This window comes from Pithys albifrons, chromosome 11 (assembly GCF_047495875.1).
Source record: "Pithys albifrons albifrons isolate INPA30051 chromosome 11, PitAlb_v1, whole genome shotgun sequence".
In the NCBI taxonomy this organism is placed as follows: domain Eukaryota; kingdom Metazoa; phylum Chordata; class Aves; order Passeriformes; family Thamnophilidae; genus Pithys; species Pithys albifrons.
In genome coordinates this window covers 13,645,453-13,665,234 of record NC_092468.1, presented here as the reverse complement: position 1 = coordinate 13,665,234, position 19,782 = coordinate 13,645,453, and the positions used below count along the sequence as shown (strand labels likewise).

Below are 19,782 nucleotides of genomic sequence, written 5' to 3'. Positions count from 1 at the left end.
TGAGAGCCTTAAATGCAGAGTAGTTTACAGAATGATTTATATCAAGTCTTGGCTTTAACAGTAATTATAATCTTCACTGAGTTCAAATTGAACTAGCAGTGACCTCAGTTCCAACCTATTTTTCAGTGATGCAACAGATCCAGGGTGGGTTTCAAGCAAATTCATAAGACCACATCATAGCTAACATAATTTTAAAAGTATGGGACATGAACTTCTCCTTGCTACTGTTGTTGTTGAAGCAAGGAATGGTTGGGTGGAAGTGCATTTATGTGGATCACCTGGCTGTTTCATTCTGGTCAGCATTCAGGCTGTGCAACTCCAATGCTTGGCTTGTCTGTGTAAAGATAATTTTAATCAATAAGGCAACCTTAAACTTATGTTGATTAATCTTCTTGTGCTCTTTCTTGACCCCCCTGAGTATATCAGTTGCCTTAATAAAAGGTTTATTTCTCCTAAATTTCTGCAATTTCTCTTGAAAAACTTCTAATGATCTATGATGGACTAAGAATATGACTAAGAACATTAAAGAGAAATAAGAATGTATTATTAGGGAAGAATAATAAGGAAGACATTTTGAATAAAGCCTTCTTTAATAGTTTTTAGAACTCCATTCTAATATAAGTGTTCAAGGACATAATTGGCAATATACTTAACAGCAAGTAAAGTCTCTTCACAGGTTGGCTTTATCTCAGATTCAGGGAGGAGAAAACCATGTCTACCGGTGTCTCGGAGCTCAAAAGTGAAAGCGTATTTGATGCCTTGATCATAAACCCAGTCGTCAGAGCCCCCTGCAGCAGGGTCTGTTGGTAAAGAAATGAAATAAAGCTTAACTGGGAAGAGTGGCTATACAGTGAAATGTGAAATCCTTTGGAGTCAAGTCATGTAACCAGAAATGCAGAAGGGACAGGTAAGAAATATTCAGTGAATTGATTGATTTATCCTGTTCATGGAAAATCTTCTGGGATTTTAGGTCATTTATGGGCTTCCTTCCAGCTGATGTGTGCAGGCAAATGTAAACAAACTGTTCCCTTACAAGAAGCGAACAAGCACTGCTGTGAGGGGACCACAAGAGAAACATTTAAGGAACAGGAGAATGGTGCGGTTGCATGGGGGTGTTTAGAAAGGTTTGGTATCAGAAGCAAATACCCTCTCAGTGGGTCGTGGTTTAAGGTTCATACACATGGAAAGAACTGAAGATCTGACATATCAGCTTCATCTTTCTCTTCTGGAGAAACAGTATCCTCACTTTCCAATAGTTTGGTGCAATAGACAATCTCTTTTGCTAAAGAAAGAGCCTTCAAAATTTCTAAGCATCACCAAAACATTTCTAAAGGAAGAATATCCATAAATATTCTAAAAATTTTAAGGAACTGTTTTAAATGCTTGTGGTGCCTTTTTTTTTTATTTGGAGGAGTTTTTTAACTATTTGAGGAAGGGCAAATAAGCAAGAGAGATTAGTTTCCATATTTAAGTATATGAAGAGATCTTAAATATAGGAGAGATATTAAAGTTCTATAAATCTAGATTTGGTAACCTCAACTTGGCTTTTGGCACCGCTAAGGCCATATCCACAGCTGAGTTCCCAAGAAGGGCAGAAGAATGGAATTGTAATTACTGTTTCTCAGGATGTTATGTAAAGTAAAAGAAGTCTGTGTTCCTGGAGTGGTTGAAAGATTCACATCACACAGTGGTATCAAAGGATTCATCTTTTCTCTTTGACTTGGGAATACCAGAAATGCAGAAAATCTCAGGTCAAGGTTCTCATGTTTAAATCTAAGCTGTGTATGATTTAGGAATGCATGCTATGCACATGAGTTCCTAAACATTTTACCACATCACTTTACTTTCCAGGGGGTCACACATAATTTAGAAAGACAGTGTTTGCATTTGAAGAAAGAAGGAGACTGTTTAGGAAGAGGAACAAAAATCACTAGTAAACTGCATTTTATAGTCTTAGTAGCCCTTAATATAGATTATTAGTATATTTAGGCCAATACTTACAGATTGTTTTAGCTCCTGGACCGTATGTGTATTTAGTATTGTACAAACTGGCCAGCCTTTTGGATGCAGCACTAGCAATGGAATTCTGTAGGAAAAGAAGAATGATAAATGCAGATTTTCAGAAGCTTTCAAGGAAATACATTGTTAAATAAACTGAAAAGCCATGCTGGAGAAGTTTTTATTTGAAAACTGTTGTTCACCTCTGAGTATGACTAGGTGTCAGTAGCTGACAAGGGACAGCTTGTTCTGATGTTGTGGAAAGAGCTTATCAGTAAAGAACATGCTCTCCAAGCTTTAATGGAGTGTGGCCCAGTCTGTGTGTTGCTCTAGTGCTGTGCAGCCTCCTGTGCAATCCAGAGGAGTTTGGACAGGTGAAGAGACAACAGGGAACACCATTTTATAGAGTTAGAAGAAACTTGTACAAGGTTAAAACTAAATAAGGAGTCTTACTTAGAGATAAGGGAATCTTAGAGAATGGTTGCAACTTGGTACAGTAACATACAGTGAACATACAATAGCCTTTCTTTTCCTTCTGTTCATGCAGCTATAAATTCAGAGTGGAGTTGGCTCAGTCAGGGAACTTGAGCACTGATACAAGTGGAAGCAGATTAAAGTCTTATAAATATTAACAGCCAGAAAAGGCATAAATTATCCTGGAACCATATGTAGTCTCATTAATTTAAATTCATTTCCTATGCACAGAGGGACTCATTCAACTCCCACTGCTTTCAGTGAGGGTCAGATCAGGCCTATCAATAGTACTATGAAGCTTTGTATGTTTGCATTAAGAAAATTTCAGACTTTTCTTTAGAACATGTGTTTTTTACAATTCTTCATTATACAGCATGTTGGTAATAAAACATGAAAACTATTACTAACAGATGATAAATATGAATGATTTTTGAAAGCAGATGTTCAGTATAAGAATAAGCAATGGGTTGCTATATCTGTCTTTATAGCTTACAGTTGAATGGCTTTACTATTCCAGGAATTTCCTCAAGGCCTTTCCTTCTCAATAGGTTATACTCTGGCTTACTTCCCAGTGGAAGATATATTGTAAAATAGTCTTTGTTCATCCTTATGCTTCAAGTGTTCCTGTGAATTACTCAAAAAGGCATATTGGACATGTTTAGAAAAGCTGAGTTAATGAAAAGAACTTCCTCAGCTTCTACAAAACAGCATCACAACGTGTTTTTGCAGAATTGTAAGTGTTTCCGCATTCCCAAATGTTTGGTTTTGAAAATTGTGAATTGTGGGAGTTTGGTGGAGGAATTTGTGGTCATTTAACACATTAAGTATATTTAAACAAGGCAGACCAAAGTGTACTTGAAGCTTGTCCTTCCACCTGTGTAACATGGCTGTACCTGAATTGTGGGGTTGGTTTCTGACCTCTCAGTTGCACAAACACAAGCAATTGTAGGAGGAATGTTGTTGCTCTGCATTTCACAATCTTGGATTCAGAGCAATTGGAGTACTTGAGCTGTCTCCAGTGGGGTTTTTTTGTTGTTTTTTTTTCTTTAATTCCTCCACAAGCTGATTTTTCTAAAGTCCATAATAATTTTTAACACATGTTGAGGGAACAGTAGATTTTGGAGACTCCTATCTGCTAGTGATACCATGTTTTCTTCAGCCATCTGTTGTTTATAACATACACATTTAATCAGCACCTGAGATTGAGTCAAATCTTCTCTCAATATCAAATGAATTTTTAAATGTAAACTGATTCTTCCTCTTTTCAAATATATGGAAAGTGAAAGTAAATTTTGGAAAGATAGTCTGATACTACCTACAGACCTGTGGTGATTATTATTTGTTCTCTGGGTAGTAAACTGCATGTCAGAGAAATAGAACAGCAGAGCTGCTCTTTGGGGCTGTTTCACCCAGGGCACTGCTTTCACTCAGCAGACAAATGATGGCCTTAAATCATATCAGAACAGATACCAGAAAAAGTATGTCAGGAAATCTTTTCACCTGAGGGATTTTTTTATTATTGGTGAGAAAGTTGTAAAAAGAGAGATTTGTAGAAAGAGCAGTTGAGATTTCCAGCTGCTAAGAGCCTGGAATCCAAATAAACAACTTCCTTAAGCTCTCCAGGTTGGAGATGGAGATGGTATTTTAAATTACCCTCTCTAAATGAAAACCATGACTGAACATTTATGCCTTCATGATGAAATGAAGATTTATCAGAAGTTTTGATATATATTTTTCCTTTAGGTCCTAATAGATTTAAATTCCAAAACCTAAAGGCAGAAAAGTAAATTTCAACTTTATAGGAATTTTTATTATTTATGATTATGATTATGATTATTATTCAGCAGGAATAAAAATATTAAGTAAATACTTGTGAATATAAATACAAAATATCAGGAAAATGTGTTTCTTTCAGAATATCTCAATTACTCAAAGCAATCCATAACATGGAGATTTATGGAGAGGTATATAAATAAAGCCCAACATTTTCCAAAATGCTGAAAAGTGGTTTGGGTTTTCAAGCCTGTAAGTCATTTAGAATACAGGTGCAAGGATGAGCACTGTTTTGGTTTTTACCTTTGAGGATACTCTTTGCTGTTCAGTGATCTTCTACATCTTGTGGCACAATGGACTTAACTGAATTGTTGTGGTTTGTTTGGGGTTTGATATCATTAAGAATCCCTCTCTTGCAAGGAGCATTTTGCTGAGAATTATAGTAGCAGAGAAACAAGTGGCGCCCTGAAGTCCAAGAAATAACTCAAGAATAATACCTTGTAACTGGGAGCAGAAATGGCTTTTCAGCTTCTGACTCACAGCTGAGCTCGCAGAGCTGGTCATCTCAGCAGAAGGCGTTATTCCCTCATCACCCAGCTGTGTTTACACAGCAATTACTAATATTTCGCTTGATCTTGTGTACAGAGTGCGTGGGCCAGTGAGACAGCAGAGCTGTGTTCTCAGTTGCTATTATGTTACATAATTAACAACCTTTAAACCTATTTTTTCAGTTATTAGCTTTTAATGAAAGGTGTGGTACTAGCCTCTTTTTCACCACATCTGGAGTTTTGAACTAACAAGATAAATTATCAGGCTAAGCATCTTCTATGTGCTAATAGGTAATTTTTGTGGGGACATCTCCTTCATTTTATTCTTGAATCATCAGGCTGGATTTGCCAGCAAACTGAGGCCATTTAGAAACACTCCAGGGATGCTGATTATGCAGCTGCTGTGTGTGGACAACTCCTTAGTCTGACACTGGTCTGGAGAAGACTTTCACTGCTCCACTGGGCCTCTTGCCCTCTTCCTTCACTGAATTGCAAACTGATTTTCCTGAGGCCCAAAACTGTATTTCACTTCACCTTAGTCTTGTGTACTTTACTTGTTAAGTAAAGTGACCCTCAACATCCTTTGTAATGAAATCTGAAAATGTGGTATTTGCAAAATGAGCTTTAGTCAAGTGAATCTAAACGTATGAGGCTTCTTGTTTTGCCAATAAAAACACACTCCCTCCTCAAGAGTCCAGATGATGTATAATTTAGTTCACTGTTCTGTTTTTGCTCATGGTTAAGCATGTGCTCAAAGAGCCCAGGGAATCCAGTCATTGAGGACTTCAGTAGATCCTTTTTTCTTTACAAGCCTGTTTCTCTGTGACCATCTCTCAGAGTGTTTAAGAAATCAGTCCCTGGTGAGAGGGTTTCCAGTGTCACTGAGTCAAGGTGTATGTCCCTGACACTTGTTGAAGACACTTGTCAATCAGCCAAATTCACACATGAACTTCATCTGAAAAAGGCAGCTGCTAAAATCATCCTTTTCACAATTGTAAGACTGCCAGTACAGAACAGTTCTGTTGTGGCAAACTCGATGGAGGAGCTGTGAAGCCAATTTCAAACATCACTTTGCTGTCCACTTTCCTGTTTGTTGTGCTTCCCAGTTGACTTTAACAATATTTACATGTAATAATGACAGCAATACAATCTGTTCAATAGCACAGAGGTAACAGCTCCTTATTGGCATGTCAGAGTCTCTTGGTAGGGTTTTTGCTATTCAAAAGTTCTTACTCACAGGTCTTCATATCTTAAACATATGCAGGACTTCTCAACCAGGCATTAGGTTAAATAGTCAAACTGATACTTGCAACATCATGCAATATATTTGAAATTCACTCTTGCAGGCTGCACAGACTGAGCATATCTCCACTTTGAAATACATCCTATTTTAGGCACTCGAATTTAGGTGCTAGACCAACTCAACAGGGAAGGTGAATTTTGGTGAGTTGAAACAACAGAGCCTGGACTCGAATATCAAGTATGAATTCAGGTAATACAAACTGAAAGTATCTTGGGTTGTAAATAAATGTAATATTCTGCAGCCTGTGAAATAACACACATACCTCAGTCTGACGGTGAGTATGAGCTGGCTACAGACATGTATTTTGTGCTGAATTTGTTAAAGTGAAAGATGGAATTGAGGCTGAAAAGGAAGGAAGGGCATGATGCACATTCCTCTGTTCTCTCAAACCATAGTTCACAGCCAATTCAAATACAAACATGAATTGATAACACTAGATTTGTCTGAAAAGGAGGAAAGCATGAGGTGACCTAATGGGAATCTAAGGCCAAAATATGAACTGATTAAAAAATATGGGCTGAATTGTTTATGAAAAGTGTGATTAACTACAGAGTGTTTTATTGCAAGAGGAAAAAAATGTGAATAGTAAAATAAAGATCAAATAATCTTTGTAGGGTGTGGAGAGATACTGCTCTTGCCAAGCATGCTTTTTAATTGTGAAAAGCTAATGCTTTTGTCCTCTGTAGGAGAGGGATTTAAGTGTTCAGGGAAATACTCCAGGGTATAGTAAAGAATGAGCCAAGAGGATTGTGAAGACAAAATGTGATTCACCAAAAGGAGGACTTATTTCTTTCAGGGTGTCATCACAAGAATGTTGTGTAACTTCTGAGAAATTCCTGACCTAGATTTTCCTGTCTTGGGTATTTTAATTTTTGTTGTTCAAGTTTTCTTTGGATAACAGTGAAAGTTTTGTGCAACACTCAGGCCTAGGGGGAACAAAACCCCAACCCTGAATAAAGGGAGAAAAGTTTTGGGAAAATCCTTATGAGCTGTGGCATTGAGAACCTCAGAAATCCTCTTGCATCTAAGAGGAAGAGTGGGAAGTTGTGGGAAGTAAGGGACATACATGACTTTCAACACATTTTAAACTGCAAGGCTGGGAGTGGTTGAGGGGGAGTTGTAATGCCCAGCTCTAATCAAGTTCCAGTAACTTGGAGGTGCTCTGATTTGCTGTAGCAATGCAGGGGAGCACAAAGGGGTTCTCAGAGTGCCCTGTTCTACCTGAGAAACCAAAACAGTTTTAGGCCTTCTGGTGATTTCTTGAGGACGTGACCAGAAAAAGTCTTTTGATCCCCAAGGACGTGCTGTTCAGTACACATGCAGGAAAGAAAGACACAGACATTCTCTGGGTCTTTCTCTTCTGCAAACTGCGTGTCTTCAAACTCAAATTACTCAATTTTTACACGCTTCTGTATCTCGGACACTGGAATGCAACATAAGCCCCATGGTATTATGCTACCTTTAATTAAATAGAGTGGAACAAAATGTTGTTAATGATAAGCAGACATGCGAGGTTTTGTTTAAACACATGTCCAGTTCCTCACTGAAAGAGATAAGAAATTGCAATGATACTTCCTTTAATTTATTAGATCTGTCAGAGTAAAAATAACATCTGAGATAAGATAATGGCACTATAAATTGTGCTGTTTCATTTACAAGATGATTTATGATTATTTTATTTGCCCAAACTATATTTACTAAAAGTTAAGATTCTCATTCTTCAGCATTCCTTTTAAATTCTAAATCTAAACAGAACTTTTAGACATGAAACACAGCAATTGACATAAAATAATACCTCTTTTTGGAGCTCACTCACCTCAAGCAAGTACAGTTCTTGACTGAAAATTTTAAATTTTCTTTAGTCACACCTTAAATGAGTGTGTCTTAGTTATTTGAGCTAACCTGAAAAGCTGCACTTTTGAACCTGGCCCAAAGCCTGTGGAAGTCAGTTTTTCTTTTTAATTCACTGATGTTGTGCATAAGGCCCTTTCTGTTTAATTATCCCAACTATGGGCCATGCTTATTGGGTGATACTCTGATCTCATTCTCAAAAAGGACTTTGGGCAAGAAGTCTTTTCTTGTTAAAATCAGACACTGTATAAGTTAAGCACCTCTAGGATCCTGCTGTCTTTCTGTTGGGATCACCAGTAGAAGAAATCATTTCCCTTAATTAAGATGTGAAAAACACTCACAAGGTCACCTTGTCATGGTGGTGAGATTCGTGGTTGCTTTGTAGTGAAAAATAATGGAACTCCCTCTGGGATCAGTGTGACCAATTTAAAATATAGGATAAAGTGATGTTGGAAAGACTAATATACAAAATGAAATCAAATGGTTGAAGAGGAATATATGGCCTGCATTATCGAGCTATTTATTTTTTATGCTCTATAGTAATCACAGAATTGTCTTCTGTGAATGGAAAGGGGAGTTTAGTGATAAAATTGTAGTACTTGAGTATAAGTGATTCATCAAATTTCACTGTGTAACTAGAACATTGGCAATCAAAGATTTTAATTTAATAAAAGAATTTTAAAACCTAGCAAAACACACAGGTCCTTTCTTATTGGTAAGGATTGTTTTTGTAATGAGCTGTCAGTGTAAACTTTATCCATTGAATACTGTGAGAAACACACTATACTTTTAGTTATTTTTCGTCACATTTCCTCTTGATTCAAAAAATGGGGACAGAATGTCATGCAAATTTTTAACAAATGGGAACTTTGTGATCCTGACAACAAAGCAGCTTCAAGGGCTTAGTGCTGTTTTATTACTTTAGACTGAGTTGTGATGTGTGAAATACAAGGCTTTTATAAAATCTGATGACAAGAAATTACTATAGTTTCCTGGAATAATTCCAATTACAAAATTCCTGGAATATAAATTAAGAAAATAAAATCTTCATCTTCTCTTTTATGCTGTAAAAAAATCTAACAAGAAAATTCACTTTTGGCCCCAGTTTGTATTTGTGCTTTAGAATCAAGACATCTATTTGGGAGCACTCATAAATCTGTCAAACCTGCACAGCAAAGCAACACAGTATTGTTGCCTTGGACTTTTGGCAGCATCTTGGCAAGAGGGAGAATCAAAATGTGTTTGTTTTGTCTTGCTGTGTTGTTTTCCCTGCCAACAGCTTCTCATTGTTAATATGCCAGAAAACTGAAGTAATTTTATTGTTCACAACTGTTTATTCTTGGCCTATAAAATGTTTACAGCTTTTATACACATTTAATAGTTCTAATCCCTGTATCTGTTTTTAAGGATAAAAAAATATATCTATTCCAGACTTGACGTTACTTAAATGGCATTAGGGTGGGGCCTTTCCCTAGGATCAATAAAAAGGCTTTACCCTTTAAAACACCACATTCATCCTCTCCTCTTCCAAATCAAATCTGTGTTTGAATCCAAACCTGTTGAAAAAGGCCTCAGAACTGAAACCTTTACCTGTTTCATATTTGTTTTCAATTATACTTTTGTCAAGAATTGCCTCATTGTCCTGAACCTGCACCAATAGGAGTTTCACTATTTTACTTCAGCATAACTATGGTTTAGTAGGAAAACAGATATCCTTGCCTGTTGTTGATGATACCAGTTGAACCATTTCATAGCTATTACAATCTATCAAGGTGTTAGTTTGTCTTACAGGGCATAATATTTCTATGTCGTATATTAAAGCTACATACACAGCAATCCCTGGAGTCAGGAAGAAGTAGAGCTGCACAGCAGAGTGGATTTCTGTATAGCATGAGTGAAGACAAAACTGACCTTGTGGCAAATTCATTGTGTATGTGGAAATTAAATAAGGCTATTAAGTTTACCCTGTGTCATCGTGGTTTCCCTTGTTCTTGATAACAAAGACTGAAATATTTTCATAACCTGGCAGTACAGATTCTTTCCAGATGTTAAAGAAACTGCTTGAAGTTAAATGAACCTCAAATAACAAGTGATGATTTTCACTTATGTTTTTCATTAAGTCAAAATGACAGAGACTTACCAGTTCCTGGTAATCCGATGGCAATGTGTAAGTGTATGAATAAGGAAACAGTAGCAGCTGGGAATAGGAGTGAACCGTCAAGTATGCCTTGATTGTAGAAAGATGTTCACGAATAAAATCAGCCAAAGCCTTGGTCTCCTTTTCAGACTCAGGTGCAGAGCCACAGTAAGTGGCAGAACAGGGGTTTTTTGAGGCCCCAGTAGCTGAGAGGAAAGGTATGTATTTAATGAAAAAGTTGCTTGTTAGAGTCATGTTACATCACTTTTGTAGATAAGTCCTGGAAATCCAGCTGACACACATGTCGTATCAGAGGAAGGAATATTTCATGGCATAAAGACACTGGGGAACACATCATAGCATTGAATAAATATGCCCTGTAGTGTGCTCATAGCTGGGAGAGCATGAGTATTGATGTAAAGCCCTATATTATGGAAGTGATTTGGGATACTGATTTGCTTCAATACTTAACAGTCCTCTCCTTGAATATCTCCTCTATTTCTAAGGCACTTGCAAGAAACAAACAAGTGGAAACCACTCAAAAGAGACCCCTCTCCATCAAAGAAAGCTCTTTTGGTTTCTATTCTGAACTCATAGCAGTGTGTGTGTGTCTGTGTGTGTGTGTCTCTGTGTGTGTATGATTGGTATACATGTGTAAGTATATAGGTATGTATATGCATATGTGTGTGTAGATATGTTCGTAGAAGTATCCATACTGATGATCCTAGTAGCCAAAGTCCGATATTTTTACCCAAAACTGCTCCAAAAATTGAACACAAGCTACTCCACAATGCTACACTGGTGCTCTTCACTCAAGCTGGAGCTAAATCAAGTATCAGGTAGGGGAAATCTGTAATTAAGTGTACTGGCTGTTGCATGTCTGTGATCTCTTGCAGCTCTTGTTAGGAGATACTTACTGCACCAGCCAGCATCAAAATTCCTGTTGGGATCTGTACCATAGCAACTGCTATTGGCATTTTTAGAGCGTGTCTTTCTCCACATGCGGTCCTGAAATAGAATAATAGATGAAAACTAAGAGTAAGTTCTAACAGCTGATTTTCTGACAACTCTGGGGAAAAAAAGAACATACTTACTTTTGTCCAAGTGTAAACATAACCATCAATGTTAAAAACAGGCAAAACATAGAAGTCCAAGTTGTTGAGAAGTGTGGTCATGACAGTATCTTTTCCATAGGTCTCAACAGCCTACTTGGAGAAAAGTAGAAAAAGCTGATGATGCCTTCCTAAATCTGTATCTCTTGTTTATGTATAAAGGCTTGGGTCTGGATTGGGAATTAATTAATGTGGTGGGCAAAGTCATCCAGGTCACTCCAGCACACGACATGGCACCTCTGTGTTACTACATGTACTTAGAGGATTTACACCAACTCAAACCACACTGCTGTTAGAAAGTCATCTCATACTTGTAGATAAGTTATATGGTGAAACTATTTTGATTTTGAAAAGGATAATAAATTGCTGGAAAGAGATTTCTATCCAATAGCTTCTTGATTACAGACAGAGCAAAGTTCCTGTCCATATATTATCCCTACAACCTGTCACCTTAAAGGTTTGAGTTGAATTTATGTGGAAAGGAAAATTCATGATTCCCATCTTTTATGTCTGTTGTGCAGATAAATTTCATCCACAATCAAAATTATAGAGAATATTTCCAAATAACATCATAATACTGTGGATGTGCATATTCATAGGGAGGCAAACTTTTCCCTGCACTTTTCCAGATACATACATAGAATTACAAACACAAGAACTCTTGCCAGAAAACCTGCATGTCCTGATTGTTCATGGTCTGGCACTTTGTATGCCTGTTCACAGATTCGTCGAGGGTACATACAGTGTGCAGTGATCGTGGAAATTTGCTCGAAGTGTGTTGCACCCCTGTTTCATTTACACAGACATAAAGAACAACACAAGGAGCAGTGCAATGGTGAAAGGCATTTTTTGTTCTGTAACTAGCAGCTGGGAGGGTGGGATGTAGAATCTAGAAAAGCAGTTTCAGATCACTTGAAATGGCTTTTCCTGTGTTTTGTTTTATGCTTAGTTTTTGTTTTGTTGTTTGGGTTGGGGAATGGTTTCTGAGATACGTATAACAATCCACCTTGCTCATGTTTTTCTCTATTTTTACCTTTATGTCTAGAAGCAAACCCAAGTGAACTGCTGATGATACTCAGTGCTTTTAAAGCACTTCTGCCTACCCACACTTGGACCCACTGAACTGAGCCGCTGCTGGTGTCAGGTACATCCATGAATTAAGCGACCAGACAGTGAAAATGACGGCTGCAGTGACGTGAATTACTGAGAGAGAAATGGTAGCTCAAACTGTCTGCAGCCTTATTAGGCGCTAATGAAATCACATTCTCATTGACTCCACTGAAATGTCACTTTCAATTTCCACTGCTCCCTACACAAAACCGCATGCCTGTCTGATAAGACTGAGATTATATTTGCCACCAATGCCTCTGCCAGCATGGCTCGCTCGTGTAGTTTGGCTTTCCTTTACTGGGGCTTTAAATTCCAGCTGCTGCTTCTGGTTTGGGTTTGTACGTTTGTTTGTTTTCATCTTCAAGCAGCAATTCTTACAAAACCTGAGATTCAATCAGTAAGTTGTTCTGCTAAATAGATTGATCTCCCCCAGCTGAGGGGTAATGTATCTCCTCTGTGAAAAGGAGTTGTGCACCATTTGGTAACTCTCACCTGCTTTATATTGGTGAGGAGAACGAAAAGATAAAGTCAAGGCCTGAAGTATCCCAGACTGAAGCAAAGCTAATTTTACCTGTGCAACTCTTTCCTGAATATGGTTTCATATTTTAGAAACCATTCTGTACAACTTGAAGTGACAGCTCAAAGTGATGTATATGCATTTACCTCTTCCTGAGTGGAGCTGGGGAGCATCATTTATAGTCTTCCAGCTCTCTTGGGTACATTTACTCAGTGCGCTCTGTGCTGAGATGAGAGTGGGTTTCCACCCTACCCTCTCTGCTGCCTTGCTGATTAAGGTGGTTGCAAGGAATACAACACCAGACACTGTAGGAAGTCAGCTGTTCTGAAGTGCATTCATGTGCCCTCTGATGTGACCTTCAGTTTCCTTATTCCTTTTGACTGTGTACTGAATGTGACTATGTTTTTAGTTTTACTAGACTTGTTTGCTTTTCACTAACCCTTCTCTGGCTGCAAGTGCAAAAAAGAATTTACAAACTGTGTGAGTAACCCCTGTAGCTGTTAGTACCTCTTACACATGTTTCAGGTTGTCTTAAGCTGCTGAAAGAGTACAGTTCCAAGCACTAAAATCTGGTTTGAGTAGTTAGACCTTAACTGTCTGAGGTGGGAGAAGGGATGTCCACACAGGTATGTAGAGGTAAAAAGGCAATCTGTGGTGGCCTCAGCTCTTGCTGCTCACCTAAGATTTTCTTAAACATAGCAGCATTTTGTAAAATATTCTGTCTTCATGAAGCTTACTGACCTCTTTCACAAACCACTGGCAGAAAGCAGGGCTGATCCACTCTCTTGCATGGAAACCACAATCCAGAAAGATGGCCTTCTTATTTGGACCACTTTTTCCCATCTAGGAAAAAAAAAACCACAAACCAACAAAAAAACCTGCTGGTCTTGAACACAATTAATTGTATGCAGAAAAACTCAGTCAGCTTACTGACCTGGAAAGTCAAACTTTATACAAATATAGAATTCCTTGTTTAAATGGAAATCTATTAAGTGCTCCCAGCTGTAGCTGACCGTGATATTCAAACTAAAATAGTACTCTTAATAATTTCATTTTTATTAATGTAAATAAGCATCCCCCAGATTATTTGATTACTCTACACTGGTGATTTATTTCCTGTAGTTGATCTTGTCTGTTTGAACGATATACCATTGTGAACGCTTATGAATTTTTGGGCAAGTACTCTTTATTCTTTCACCTTTATTTAAGTAATTGTCTTACTAATTCATAAGAGTTATGAAAAAAAGTTGTTTTCATTTAACCCCAGCTGACAACTAAACACCACTCAGCAGCTCACTCAGAGAAGACTTGTAGGTTGAGATAAGAACAGTTTAACAATTGGAGAAGAAGAAGAAGAAATAATAATAATGGTAACCATACACTGTTATTTTATTATTATCATAATTATTAATAATAATAATAGTAGAAGGAGGAAAATAACAAGGACAGAAAAATAAACTTCAAGAAAGACAAGTGATGCAAATGAAAGCAATTGCCCATCCAGTCCCCATGCAGTGGCCCTGACCCACCTTTTCCCTATTTTTTTGCTGAGCATGATGCCATATGATCTGTGTTATCCCTTGGGTCATTTGGGTCCAGCTGTTGTGGCTGTGTTCTTTCCCAGATCTCATGCACCCTCAGCCCCCTCACTGGTGGAGTGATGTGAGAAGCAGAAAAGGCCTTGGCTCTGTGTAATCCCTGCTTAGTGATAACTAAAACATCTCTTTACCATCAATGCTGTTTCCAAATCAGCACAAATCCAAAACAGCCTATACCAGCGAAAATTAACTCTACCCCAGTCAAAACCAGCTCAAAATTATATATGATGAAGATACAAACAAATATGTTTCCTATTGCTAGAGACTGACATTTCTAGATCCTTTTAAAGTAAATGGATTTACAAACAACAGATGGAGAGACCATAAAGGTAGGTGATCATTCAAATAGCTCTCAGGAGCGTGATTGAATTTATATGTCTGAACTTCCAGTAATTCATTGTGCACCTTTATTTTAAAAAAAAAAAAAGAAAAATCATAGTAGTAGTAAAGAAAAAATATTAAAATTTCTGTAAAATGTTTATTACCATATTGGCATCATTGGTGTTTTAATAGACTTCATAATCTTGCAAAGGTTAATAAGGGAAAAGTCTGGCATGAAGAAATCAAAGCACTTACTTTGAGAAGGTACATTGGCCGTCCTTCGTATGTTTGCCCAATTACACTGCGAGAAACAAGGTCTGGGTTCTGAGCAGCAATATCAGCAGTCCAAGCAGCTATCTGTGTAATAAAGAGATTACATTTATTAAGTCTCTGTTCTTCAGGTCTAGACTAATTAATTTACAGACTGCAAGCCAGAACAGTCCTTCTGAGCACTTTATGTGGCGTAGGACTTAACACGGTTTGTAGATTTCCAAGGAGCCATTGCAAAGATGGGAAGAGTGACACGGACAGGATTACATGTCAGAAAAATTGAGCATGGCTGTGAAAACAGGAGGAAAGAGGGGAGAACTTGAGATGAAGACTTGGAACTGGGGCAGGGAATGGAATCAAGTTGTTTGGCAGAGGAGATGGGAGAAGTAGTGAAAAGGAAAGAGGCAGTGAGTAGGAAAGCATTTCAGCCTCCTCACTGGATTTCTGCCAGAGGTTCCTTGCAGCACTGAGCACAGAAGTAGAGGAAGTAAGTGTAGGAGGATGGGTCACACAAACTAGCTCAGTAACAAACAATAAAAGGAAGAAGAAGGAGAGTTTAGAGGCATTATCATACCAATCGATGGAGCAGAAGAGGAAATGGGAAGAAGGCTGAAAGCACATGAAAGCCATTTTGACTACAGAGGCTAAGGTACCAAGCTGACAATGAGGTAAACTCCTGGACTTTACCGTGTCCCAGTTGTTGTACTTCTCATAGCTGTGGCCGCCAGTACGAGCTTTGCTGTCAAACTGGGCGTCCAGCGCAGCCTGCAGGTTGTCAATCAGAACTCTGCAATAAGGCACCATAAAAAGTGTAAAGAGAAACATACAATAATCTAGAGGGAAAGTAAGACATTTTAAAGTCTTTTTGGAATTAAGGTCACATAGACTGTGAAGTGAAAAGTGAGCAGGCTGAAAACAAGGTATATTAGATTCAAATTTCAACCTACTTCCTGCCTCAAGTCTTGCCAGAAGAATGATCAGGGAGCAATGGAGTCCTCCCAATTAGCTCTTGCCTACTCAGTCCCATGCTAACAAACCTCCAGGGTGGCAACAGTTTGGTTTAAGAAAAATGGCAATTCTGAAAAAGTGTGTCTAGAAAATGAGCTCTGAGCAGATGTCATGGTGCCAGATGCCTCTGCCTCAGAAGGAAAAAGGCCCTGTCTTGAACTTTTGACACTGGAGGAGAGTTAGACTGCAGCAATGATTCAATCCCGTTCAGCAGCCCAGAGATGTTTTGCTTGGTGAAATTCTCTGTCAAACCAATCTTCCAAAGTTCAGATGTGGTTTGACAGCTCTATTGCAGGTGGCATAATCCATCCCCTTAGCTACTTTATTACATGTGAAATAAGCTATTGAAATAGAACGCAGAATGGCAAGAAAATCCCAGCATCTTGTCTGGATTGGTAGGATCTTTCCTTTTCACTTTTCCCTGGGGTTGACACAAAGGCACAGCTCATGACTGAGCATACTCTTGACAAGCTTTTGCCTATATTTCAACCTTGGCAATCAAAATCAAAATCCTTCTGTTTTTCAAGTGCCTGTCTTAAAACTCTTACAAGTCTTACTCATCCAGGATGTGTCTTGGATGGAAGAACAGGAGGCCAGTTTGTGAAGCATCCAGTATTTAGTCCTCTTGTATTAAAAATACAGTAGTGAGAAAAAACTTACTGATACTCCACTCCACTTTCCTTCAGAAGATCTTCAACCTCAAAAGACTTCTCAGCTTCAACTCGGAAATCAACTTGCATTTTTGGCCTTACCAGAGCGACAGAGTCTGGCTGCCAAAAGTCAACCTTGAAAGAAGACCAAGTGAATACATAAGCCAATAAATATATACATGTGGCTGTCATTTTTAGGTTGGTGTATGTGTGATAGTGATTTTGATTGTGATTAATACACTGAATTTCATTCCAATCCTGTTACACTCAGCAGACCTTGCTTGCCAGAAGCATCCACCTAAATTTTAACCAGAAATTGACTAAGATCTTATTAGGCCCTGCATTTTATGTGGAAGAATTCTAGAGATGACAGTGACATTTTCACAAATCTCAAGTATTCTATAGCATCTGAGTGCATACACACTTATGAATATTATAACTATATTATCAACTTCTTTCATTCTTTGTACAGGTTTTGTTGGAGGTTTTTGCCTGTAAATGTTAGGCAGAAGTGGACTCAGTAGCAGAGGGACACTACCTGAATATTTTATGTAAATCAGCTGACAAAGACTGTTATCTGTATGAGTGCTTTTGGGACTCAGTTCACTAAAGTTGGTATGAGGAACCTGTGTCTTCAAAGATATTTCATTCAGAGTGGACAAACATCACTGCTATTACTATTTCACTTATTTTTGCTGACATAAGCATCCACACCTCTGGATTTAATGCCCTATTAAAGGCCAGTGAAAGCAAAACTGATTTACCAGCCTGATGCTGGCACCCTTTCACCTTTTCATCTCATGAATGTAAAAGAAATTGGGGCTGGTTATTCATGACTTATGTGTCCTCAAGTGAGGTGATTGTTCCAGCATGTAGGATTACATCAGTCCTGACTGATTTCTAGCAATGGTATTTCATATACCTTTGCTTAAAAGACAAAGAAAACAAACATTCCCTTTATACTGCACACTTAAAAGCAAGCATGGTATATATTAATTTTCTTAATATTGGCAGCACCATTGCAATAGTGTGTTCTTCTTCAGAATACTGTTCCACCATGCTATAGTAGCCTGTTGATGATAGTTTTCCACATCTGTACTTCATTAAAAATACCATCCTTTCATCCTACAGATAATGGTGTCTTTTTCACCAACAGCTATTTTACAACTTCAAAGCTGAAGAGAAATATTGAAAACACATTTGCTGTCTTTATTGTTTTTCATCATGTCACTCTGTCATCATATATCTACATCAAGGTCAGTGAGAAACATGCGGCTTGGAGAGAAAGGAAGCTTTAAAGGAAAGCCAGAAAGGGAAAAATTACTTGAGAGACTAGAGGCCAAAGAGAAGTTCAATTTGTTGGAGTATGAGTTTTTATGTTATTTACATGAGCAAAATGTTTTGCTTAGAACGGAAAAAGTTCTGGAAGTTGGAATTTCCATCTAATACATTCTTGAAAGGACCCCACACTGAATACAACATTTAATATTTATTTATTCTGTTAATAAATTCTGATAGTCACTTTGATATTCAAACTGGGTTAACCAGACTTTCTAGGAAGGTATTGGAAAGTATTTGTATAGCTCTATCTTTATCACCTTGTCCTATTCTTTCTGAAGAAACAGCCAACTTGAACTGAATCAAGATAAAGTCTTTAATTCAGTAGCATGATTTTTTAAAAAAAATATACATTAGTTGAGCAAAAGGAGAAATATTCCTTTCAACTACAATATAGCCACTTCCCCAAGTTCTTTACCTGCATGAGTCTGGCAAGGGAATTGAGGATTTCCACCTGCTCATCATTCTGTGGAATCACACGAAAGACCTTCTGTCTGGAAAGGAAGAAAAAGATTGGATTTGAAACAGGTAAGTCAATTGAAAGGCAGAAGAAATGTAGAAGAAATCATGCAAATATAAAACTTATATAAAAAATATAGTCTGTTCTTACCCATCAAAGGAAAGATCCTGCAGATGAGCAGAAACAGATGCAGCACTTATGAGAACCAATAGCGCCCACATTTTTAGAAGACAAAATAAATGCGTTTTCAGTTATTTTATACTGCTTTTATAACCTCTTTTGTCCTGCTTTTTATCAATTATACACCAGAAAAAACCACGATCTATCGATAGATTATTCCCTTGGCCTTGTTTTATTTGCATACTATTTATAATGTGCGTTTTACTCTACACCTGTGAAAACAGCTGAAAGTCTCATGAGCACGTGGCTAAAGAGTCTTCATATTTGAACTGTATAAACTCTTGATATGAGATAGTAAATTTCATTTATGTTGTTATTTTCTGTTTTATGTGAATTTTGTTTAATTTTAAAAAATACTTTTGTTGCTGAATTGCAAACTGTATAATATTTTTTTGTTACTTTATGTAATGGTACATATCCATCAGATGCTATTGCAGTGTGTCTGACCTTAATCACAATGTCCATCTTCCTGGATTATATGGGGCTGCCTTTGACAAAAGAATAGGAAACACAATTGGGATGTACCAATTATATATTTTTTTCCAACAGAGAAGGAAAGTACTGAACTGGTTCTTTGCTCAGTCATTTCACTGAAGCTTAAATCAGATGTCTGCAGAACTGAAAGTGTAGAAATTCTAGTAGAGTTGTACATCTACTGCACACAATGCAGTCACTGATTCTTGCACATTCTCTAATTTAATCGTGTATGGATCAGAGGTAAATATCTTATAAGTTAAGCAATACTGTGGGCATTACATTTAGGCTAACAAGATCAAATGAAATGTAGTCATACAAAAGCAATTTTAGCTTTATCTTTTATGTTTTGCCTACACTGAGAAAGAATAGTGTGTTTGCATCACTGCACTTGCATCTGTTTAGTTTTCATTAACGAGTACTTGGCATTAAATGTCACGTTAATTGTCTGATGATGCTGTGTCCTGATGTGACTGATGTTTTTGACAGGGAGCCTCTAAATGAATCAGTGTATAAATAAATAAAGAATGGAATTTATGAGCTCAGTTCTGTCTTCTGTTATGGGTAAGTGACCAGACAAATTAAAGGAGTTCAGACACAGATAATTTCCAGATATATGCTTATCATATAATGTGTAAAAATATATTAGAAAGTTAATAT

General features: G+C 37.5%; 1 protein-coding gene across 1 annotated transcript; it reads right to left on the bottom strand.

The window, feature by feature from the left end:
- Nucleotides 1-583: 583 nt before the first annotated feature.
- CPB1 (carboxypeptidase B1) lies at nt 584-18,689 on the bottom strand. Its single transcript, XM_071566319.1, has 11 exons — nt 18,619-18,689; nt 18,427-18,502; nt 16,681-16,805; nt 15,700-15,799; nt 14,998-15,099; nt 13,565-13,666; nt 11,179-11,289; nt 11,002-11,092; nt 10,088-10,290; nt 2,002-2,086; nt 584-800 (listed from the first exon to the last, which is right to left on the bottom strand). Exons 1-11 carry the CDS (start codon nt 18,687-18,689, stop codon nt 613-615), a joined length of 1,254 nt encoding a protein of 417 aa, XP_071422420.1. The 3' UTR covers nt 584-612.
- Between the last annotated feature and the right edge of the window lie 1,093 nt (nt 18,690-19,782).